Here is a 9,234-nt window from a genome sequence, read left to right on the forward strand (position 1 = left end):
GGAAGCGGAGTAGCTTTTAAGCATTAGCAACCGGAGTAGGTTGGGGAGTTGTTTTATTATTCGGCGTGGTCTTAGTTTGTATGAGTTTACTTCTGAGACGTTTAATAAAATAGCGTTGGACGTAGGTCGCGGAGTAGTGACCGAACCAGTTTTTAAAAACATCGTTAGTCGTGTCTATTTCGTTTTATTTCCGCTGCACACTCTACTCACGTTTTTATTTACAGAATCAACTGTTGAGTACACTGTAACTTCTGCTTGCTGAATCGTTGTTGAATACTTCTAACTCTCTAGTTCTAAGTATTGACTTCTCCTTTCATCTAAGCATTGTTTAAAGTGTTTAAGAGTTTTAAAAGAAGCTTTCATTAAGCTTAAATTTTAAATAGACACCTAATTCACCCCCTCCCCCTCTTAGGTGCTCTCGTCCTCGACTCTTCAATTGGTATCAGAGCCTTGTGCTCTTGATAACTGGTTAACTACCAGTGAGTTGATCCTATAGTCATGGACGGGAAACATACTAAGTACCCTATCTTCAAAGGGGATAACTACTCCTGGTGGAAGCACCGTATGGAACACTACGTCAAAAGTACGGATTATGAGTGTTGGGTCATTATTCAAAAGGGTCCCCTTGCTATAACGGTTACTGACTCTGATGGGAAAAGTGTCGTGAAAAGCGAGGAAAGTTATGTCGAGGCTGACTATCGTAAAGTCAAGAAAAATTCTAAAGCCATGTCCATTCTTCAATATGGCATCGGTGAACAAGATATCAATCGCATCTCCGGATGTACCTCGGCTAAAGAGATTTGGGACACGTTAAATCTTGCTTATGAAGGAACGTCCCAAGTCAAGAAGCATCGTATTGACCTTCTCATGCAACAATATGAGATGTTCAATATGATGAAAGATGAGTCAATCAATTGTCTTTCTTCTCGCTTTTCTAGTATTGTTAATGAACTTAAAGGTCTAGGTAGAGAGTTTGATTCCGAGGATATAGTCAGAAAGATCCTTCGTAGCCTAAGTGATAAATGGCAACCAAAGGTGACGGCTATTGAGGAGGCTAAAGATCTGTCCAAATTGTCCCTCAATGAGCTAATGGGCTCACTCATGGCACACGAGTTAAGTCTCGCAAAGCGCTCGGGTGAAAGCTCCAAAGCTAGAGGTTTCGCTCTCAAATCAACCTCAAGTGATGAGGAAGATGATGGAGATGACGAGCAAGCTATGTACTCACGTAACATGGCGGATATGATCAATAGTCACAATCCTAAGAAGTTCAACAATGCTAACAAAAAACGTTTTCAAAAGAAGAGATATTATTCCACGGTGGCTTGTTTCAAATGTGGTGAGAAAGGTCACCTTATCAAAGATTGCCCCAAGTGGAATGAGTTCAAATCTAGAGAAAAACGAGATTTTGCAAAGAAAGATTTTAAGCATAAAGTCATGTCTGCAATATGGGGTGTATCTGATTCCGATGAGGATGATGTCCTTGAGGAAGAATTAGATGCCAAAGTTTGTATGACAACTCGTCTTGATCTTGACGGACCCAAGTCTTCAAAGAAAGAATCCGCACTCTGTCTTATGGCGCACTCCGACGACTCCAAATGATGACTCGACACCGAGGTAATGAATCTCAAGAACAAGGTGAGAACTCTTTCTAAAGATAAGCTTTGTTTGATGTTTGATGATGTACTTGACAAGAGTCTTGCTAAAAACGATAAACTCTATGACTTGCAAACTCAAATTGAGGAAATTGCTGAAGAAAATGTTGGTCTTAGAGAGTGTCTAGACGAGATAAAAGAAAGTAACATCATTCCATCACTCAAAAAAGAAATTAAAAAATTGAGGAAAGAAAACCTTGTTCTCACGAATATTGCTAGCTCGTCAAAATCAACAGTTGCCTCAACTGTTGTTTCTGATGTTGAAAAAGAAAACGAGTCTTTAATTATTCAAGTTGATATTTTGATTAAAGAACGAGACTCACTGCTAGCTGACCTTACCTCGTGTCGACATGATAATAAGCAACTTGAAGAAATCGCTATGTTGCTTAGTGATGAATGTAGTCATGCTAAATCCGCTTTCGACAAAGTAGGCAAACTAAATCTTGACCATCTTGCTAAAATTGAAACATTGACCAAAGAGTTGCATGATGCTAAAGAGTTTTACAGGAAATGGGAAGGTAGCCAAAACATTTTAGACTCCCTCATAAATCGTCCCAAAAATCAAGAGAAAGTGGACTTGGTTTCCAAAATGATTCATGAATCAGAACTTCGAAAACCAGAACCAAGCAAGACTGATTTTCGAAGGAGAAAATATGCAGGCCTTCCTGAGTATATTGTTTGCAACTTTTGTGGTAAGACTGGTCATGACTTTAATGGTTGTCCTAATCGACTAAACGACTTAAATAAGAACATCAAGGTTGCTAAAAAGGAGTGGGTTCGCAAAGATTTGATTAACAATGCAACTCACAAAAAGGGATCCAAATTCGTTTGGATTCCTAAACTAACCTCTTGATTTCTTATAGGCATTAGTGAGAGGCGGAGAATTGGTACTTCGACAAAGGGATGTTCACGTCATATGACGGGAAGTAGAAACCAATTTCTCTCACTAGAAGCCTACAATGGTGGCACCGTAACGTTTGGTGACAATAAGAAAGGTGAAATTATTGCAATCGGGAAGGTTGGTAAGTCATCGTCACAATGTGTCGACAAAGTGTTGCTTGTCAAAGGTTTGAAGCATAATCTCCTTAGCATATCTCAAATGTGTGATAATGGTAATATCGTTGAATTTTGTGCTAGTGAATGTCGTGTCTTAGATGGTAATACAAGGGAAGTTGTTCTTGAAGGAAAACCTGTTAAAGATGTTTACTTGACTAATCTATTTGCATTGTCTAGTCGTACCATGTCTTGTATGAGTGCTTTGAAAAAGAACGACCCATGGCTTTGGCATAAGAGATTAGGTCACGTAAATGCTAGAACATTGAACACCCTTAAGCGACTTGACTTAGTCGACGACATTCCTAATATGAAATTTGACTTTAATAGTTTGTGTGATGATTGTGCTAAGGGGAAGCAAGTAAGAAGCTCCTTTAAATCCAAAAAGTCCGTTAGTACATCTAAACCTCTTGAGTTACTTCATATTGATCTATGTGGTCCAATGCGTGTTAGAAGTAAAGGAGGTAGTCGTTTCTTATGTGTGATTGTTGACGATTTCTCACGATTCGTTTGGCTTCTCTATTTGAGTTCTAAAGATGAAGTATTTGATGAATTTTTAATTTGGTTAAAAAAGGTCCAAAACAAGTTTGATAAAAAGCTCATATCTTTGAGATCCGACCATGGAACCGAATTTGAAAATTCCTCATTTATTACTTATTGTGATGAGCACGGTATTAGCCATAACTTTTCCGCGCGTGCTACACCTCAACAAAACGGGGTTGTAGAGCGTATGAACCGTACACTTGAAAACATGGCTAGGACTATGCTCATTAGTAGTAAGTTGCCAAAGAATTTTTGGGCCGAAGCCGTCAACACATCATGTCACATTTATAACCGTGTTATGATCCGAAAAATGCTTAACAAAACACCCTACGAGTTGCTTAAAGGAAGAAAGCCTAATTTATCCTATTTGAAATGTTTTGGAAGCAAATGTTTTGTTCACAACAATGGAAAGGATAATTTGGGTAAATTCGATGCTCGTAGTGATGAGGCCGTATTTGTCGGTTATTCGGATCATAGCAAGGCTTATAAAGTGTATAATAAACGAACCATGAAAATGGAAGAAAGTGTGCATGTCATATTTGATGAGTCTAGTCTTTTTCATTCTAATACACAAGAAGAGGATGATGAAGATGATGAGGACTATGAGCTTGGAATGATTCGACATGACATGGATGATGTACACCAGGAGAACGAACAAGAGGAGCAGAATCAACAGTCGGATCAATCTGTTGATCAAGGAACTGCCAAGAGACAAGGGGAACAGAACCACTTGAACCACAAAATGAGGCTACAACATCCAGGGGGAATGAGGGTACACTTGAACAAAATGAACAAACAAAACAAACCCTCAAACACAAAATGAACCGTAACCAACAGTTGAGCGAACTGTGAGTCGAACCCCAAGAAGCCTCACCATCCTTAATCGTACCAAAGAAGTGGAAACACCAAAAATCTGACCCCCTTTCTAACTTGACCAGTGACTTGAATTCGGGAAGGAAAACAAGATCATCCCTCAATGATTTATTTGCATCTCATGCGTTCCTCTCACAAATTGAACCAACGAACATCACCATGGCACTTGAAGATCCGAGTTGGGTGATGGAAATGCAAGAGGAACTAAATCAATTCAGAAGGAATGAGGTATGGCATCTTGTCCCTAGACCTACTGGTTGTACCGTGATTGGTACCAAATGGGTCTTTCGCAATAAGCTAGATGATTCGGGCAATATCGTAAGGAATAAAGCTAGACTAGTGGTGCAAGGATTTAAACAACAAGAAGGCATTGATTATAATGAAACCTTCGCACCAGTAGCTAGGCTTGAAGCCAAACATATGCTCATAGCTTTTGTAGCTCACAAAGGCATCAAACTGTTTCAAATGGATGTCAAAACGGCTTTTCTAAATGGTTATTTAGAAGAAGAGGTCTTTGTGGAGCAACCACCGGGTTTTATAAACAATGAATTTCCAAACCATGTTTTTAAATTGGACAAGGCGCTTTATGGTTTAAAACAGGCTCCAAGAGCTTGGTATGATCGCTTGTCAAAATTTCTTTTGGAAAATGGTTTTGTGCGTGGATCGGTGGATAAGACATTGTTCATAAAGTCACAGTGTGGTGAACTGTTGATTGTACAGATTTATGTCGATGACATAATATTTGGTGCAACGAATGAACTCCTTTATTTGTACTTTTCGGAACTAATGAAATCTGAGTTTGAGATGAGTATGATGGGAGAACTAGGTTTCTTCCTTGGGCTTCAAATCAAGCAAACTCAAGATGGTATGATGATTCATCAACAAAAGTACATAAAGGAGATGCTATGTAAGTTCGGTATGACTAATTCTAAACCCTTCTCTACACCTATGGTTTCGTCCACAAAGCTTGACAAAGATGAGAATGGTAAGAAAGTTGATGAAACGATGTATCGAGGTATGATCGGTTCATTACTTTATTTGACCGCTAGTCGACCGGATATTTTATATAGTGTATGTCTATGTGCTCATTTCCAAGCTAGTCCTAGAGAATCGCATTTCATTGCCGTTAAACGTATTCTTAGGTACTTGGTTGGAACGTCTAATTTGTATCTTTGGTATCCCTCACATTGTCCTTTTGAGCTTTTAGGATACTCGGATGCAGATTATGCCGGAAGCGTTGTTGATCGAAAGAGTACATCCGGGTTGGCTACTTTCTTAAGTCCGTGTTTGATCTCATGGGCGTCTAAGAAACAAAACACCGTTGCTCTTTCCACCGCTGAAAGCGAGTACGTAAGTGCCGCATTGTGTTGCGCGCAAGTTCTTTGGGTTCGACAACAACTAAGGGACTATGGTATTATCTTTGATTCAACTCCTATCTTTTGTGATAATACTAGTGCCATTAACATTTCAAAGAACCCTATACAACACTCAAGGACTAAGCATATTGACATAAGACATCATTTTTTACGTGATCATGTGGAAAAAGGTCAAATTCGTCTTAAATTTTGTAGAACAGAAGATCAAATAGCCGACATTTTTACAAAACCGCTTGAAAGAGAACAATTCGTAAAACTTTGGTTGGAAATTGGTTTGTTGGATTCCGCGTAAAATTTTATGACGACTTGCCCTCGATGATTGACTAGAGTAGATGTTACACTTGTCTTTTTAAGTGATTATGTGTTAGTATTACTCAATGAATTAGATGATTAATTTGCATGTAAATCCAATGGGTAAAGTAATTATTCACATGGAGCCACTCAACCATCATCTAACCATCAAATCTCCTTTCCCCATTACCCATGTCCTAGCCGCCTAAACCCCACCTAACCGGCTACACCCACCTTCCTCTCAACCAATCAAATAAAAAAAGCCTAAAACACTATTCACCTCATTTACTACATGTCCAAATTTTCAACTCTTAAATCATGACCTCCTTACTCACTTTCAAAATATTCAAAAAATTACACCTTCCCCAAATATTCTTCAAAACCGTCAAAAGCATACCTCTCCCAACTGTCACTTTTACTTTCACTATAAGAATCATGCCTCCAAAATCAACTAAGAAACTCTTGAATGAAATCCGAGACTCCTACAAACCGAAAGTACCAACGGTTGAACCACAAATCGAAAGTCTTGGATCAAAAACTGCCCAAAATCAAAAACCACCAAAGAAACCTAGAGTTTTTGTGCCAAAAGCCCCAATGACAAAAAAGAAATCAGTTGCTAATCGTCCTAAAACAGCTGCCGAGGCTAGGAGATTCTCAAGTCGGGTGTTCAATCAAAAATTCGATTTGAATATGCCGCATGCAACCGAAACCGAGGGTGAAGAAGGAAGCTCACGGGTTGTTGGTGAGGTTGATGATGATGGAAATCCAATCATTCAAGAAGTTGAGGGAGTTGATGTTGGTGTTGGTAAGGAAAGTAACAATGATGAGGAGATTGTTGATGAGGATGCCGAGAAGGAAGGAGAGAAAAACAGTGAGGAAAAGAAAAATGAAAGTGAAGAGGAGAATGAGGAAAACATTGAAAAAGAAAAAGAAAAGAGTGTTGAAAAATCAATTGAAAAAAGTGAGGAAAAAGAAAAGAGTGTTGAGAATGTTGTTGAGGAATCCGGTGAGAAGAGTAATGGGAAATCGAAATCGAAATCAACATCAAAATCGAAGGGAAGTGTTGGTGATGATGATATGTTGAAAGATTTGGTTGGAAATAAAAGGAGAAAAAGGAGAGGCAAAACCGTGAGTGAGGCAACAGTTGTGGAAACGGAACTTGACACGGAGAAATTGAATGCCGTCTTCAATGATGACGAGTTATTCAAGGAGGAAACCGTTCCCAAACCAAAAAGCGAAGCTAAGAAAGTTATCACTCGGTTGACCTTAAGGTGTGGATCACATGTGTGACACTATGACCTCGGGAGTTTTATCACAAATGTACTTGAAAATTGATGGTGATAAACTTGCTCGTATTTGGTCGGGTATGAAGGCTACGGATGTCGCCTCCTCCTCTATGCAATCGTCTTCTATGACACGTCTCACTAAGGATGTCAAAGCCTTGTTGGATCTCCAACATGCTCAAATGGGTGAGATTGCGGGTCTTCGTTTGGAAGTGTCGGGTTTGCGTAAGGAACTCAAGGAGGTTAAGGGTCAAAATGAAGAGCTTATGGAGATGGTTCACGGGTTGGTTGGAGAAGATGAAACCGAAGAAACCGATGATTGATCTCTTGCTCATAGCCGTGCCTAGCCTATGCCGTATGCCGTACCAAGCCTTTTGCCATAACCATGCCTAATGCCTAATCAAAACAAAAGCCTTTCTAATCCCTTTTTACCTTGGCTTTGTGTTTGTGATCATTTACTAATATTGGTTATGTTGTTAGTTGTTGAACAATTTGTTTTGTATAACTCTAATCCTTATTTAGACTTGTGTTCTTCCTACTTGATGATGTCAAGAGGGGGAAGTTGTTTAAAAATTACAGGTGGTGATTCAATGACTCTTAGGCTTGCGTACACCGTAACTATGTTTACTTGGCGATAATATGTTCTACCTAGGCTAACGAAAAATTTGACTAATTTTCAATGACCATGTATTTATGCATCTTATTTTGATCATGTTTTGACTTGTTAACCTTGACCATGGATTAAGGGGGAATTGCACACTGAATTTTATTTGTCTTGCCATCATCAAAGGGGGAAATTGAAGAAACCCAATTTGATTAAGATTGTGTTGATGATGCCTTAAGACAAATTAATCTCATTTGTTATTTAATTGTGTGCCTCTTAAGTTTAACCATGTAGCATGAAGCTCCAATTGTCAATTCAAGGTTATCAAGAATGTCATCATGAAGATCAAAGATGAAGATAGTCATTAGTGCTAATGTCATGTGTTGTAAGGTGATCGTTTAACACGAATTTACGTTTAGGTGCAAAAACAACAGTTGAGTCAACAGTTAATTAAGGCTCGTCTTTGAAAGAAATATTTCGAAAATATTTGAATCTTTGTTAAAGTGCTTTTAACTTTCACAAATGTTTTCTGGAAATACTTTGAAGTCTTTTAAAGAATATAGAGCTTTCAATGACTTGCTAAGGAGTTTGCTTGCACAATAAGACACTTACTATAAATGGGTTGTTTGCTTTTACATTTATGGAAATGTTTATGGTTCCCATAAACACAACCATTTATGCTTGTTTCTTGTTGAAAAACCCAGCCTATTTTTGTATGTGTGCACAACCTGGTTTCTTGCAATCTTAGGCACCGATTTCTTGAGGAAGAATACTCGGTTTCTTGGAGAGCATTTCGGTTGGCTTTGCATGTTGCCCAAGCAAACTACTTACATTATTTTAATCACTTGTGCTTATGAGTGTAAGATATTTTAATGTAAAGTATACTACTTGAACATTATAAATAGCTTGCTTAATTCATTTTTACAAGTGTGCAACAAACGAGTTTTAAACTGAAAAAGTCTTAAGCTTTCAATCGAGTAAATTAACTTTGCAAAACCGTTTATCATTTTCAAATCTTTGAATCTTTTGCAAGTTTGTTTATTTATCTTTTGAGTCTTTTACTTGAGTTTGTTGTTGCACCTAGTCGTTTTTTGTCGTGTTCAAGGATCCCGTGTTTTGTACTTAAACTTTATCTCCTCCGTTCAATTGAGTGAACAACATTGAGATAAGTGGTCTTGTAACAAACGGGTAGAACCGAACAAAGTCTTAGGATAGAGTTATCCTTAAGCACGAAGTCTTCGAAGCGGAGTAGCTTTTGAGCATGAAGTCTTTCGGCGGAGTAGCCCAAAGCAAGAGTCTTATTGCGGAGTAGCTTTAAGCAAGGAGTCTTTCGGCGGAGTAGCCCAAAGCAAAAGTCTTGGAAGCGGAGTAGCTTTTAAGCATTAGCAACCGGAGTAGGTTGGGGAGTTGTTTTATTATTCGGGGTGGTCTTAGTTTGTATGAGTTTGCTTCTGAGACGTTTAATAAAATAGCGCTGGACGTAGGTCGCGGAGTAGTGACCGAACCAGTTTTTAAAAACATCGTTAGTCGTGTCTATTTCGTTTTATTTCCGCTGCACA

General features: G+C 38.6%; 1 protein-coding gene across 1 annotated transcript; it reads left to right on the forward strand.

Moving 5' to 3' along the window:
* The first annotated feature begins 498 nt into the window (after window positions 1-498).
* On the forward strand, window positions 499-7,078 carry LOC141641393 (uncharacterized). Its single transcript, XM_074450055.1, has 7 exons — window positions 499-853; window positions 959-1,225; window positions 1,655-2,344; window positions 2,516-2,674; window positions 2,807-3,169; window positions 3,827-4,020; window positions 6,803-7,078. Exons 1-7 carry the CDS (start codon window positions 499-501, stop codon window positions 7,076-7,078), a joined length of 2,304 nt encoding a protein of 767 aa, XP_074306156.1.
* The last annotated feature ends 2,156 nt before the right edge of the window (window positions 7,079-9,234 follow it).

This window comes from Silene latifolia, chromosome 2 (assembly GCF_048544455.1).
Source record: "Silene latifolia isolate original U9 population chromosome 2, ASM4854445v1, whole genome shotgun sequence".
NCBI lineage: Eukaryota > Viridiplantae > Streptophyta > Magnoliopsida > Caryophyllales > Caryophyllaceae > Silene > Silene latifolia.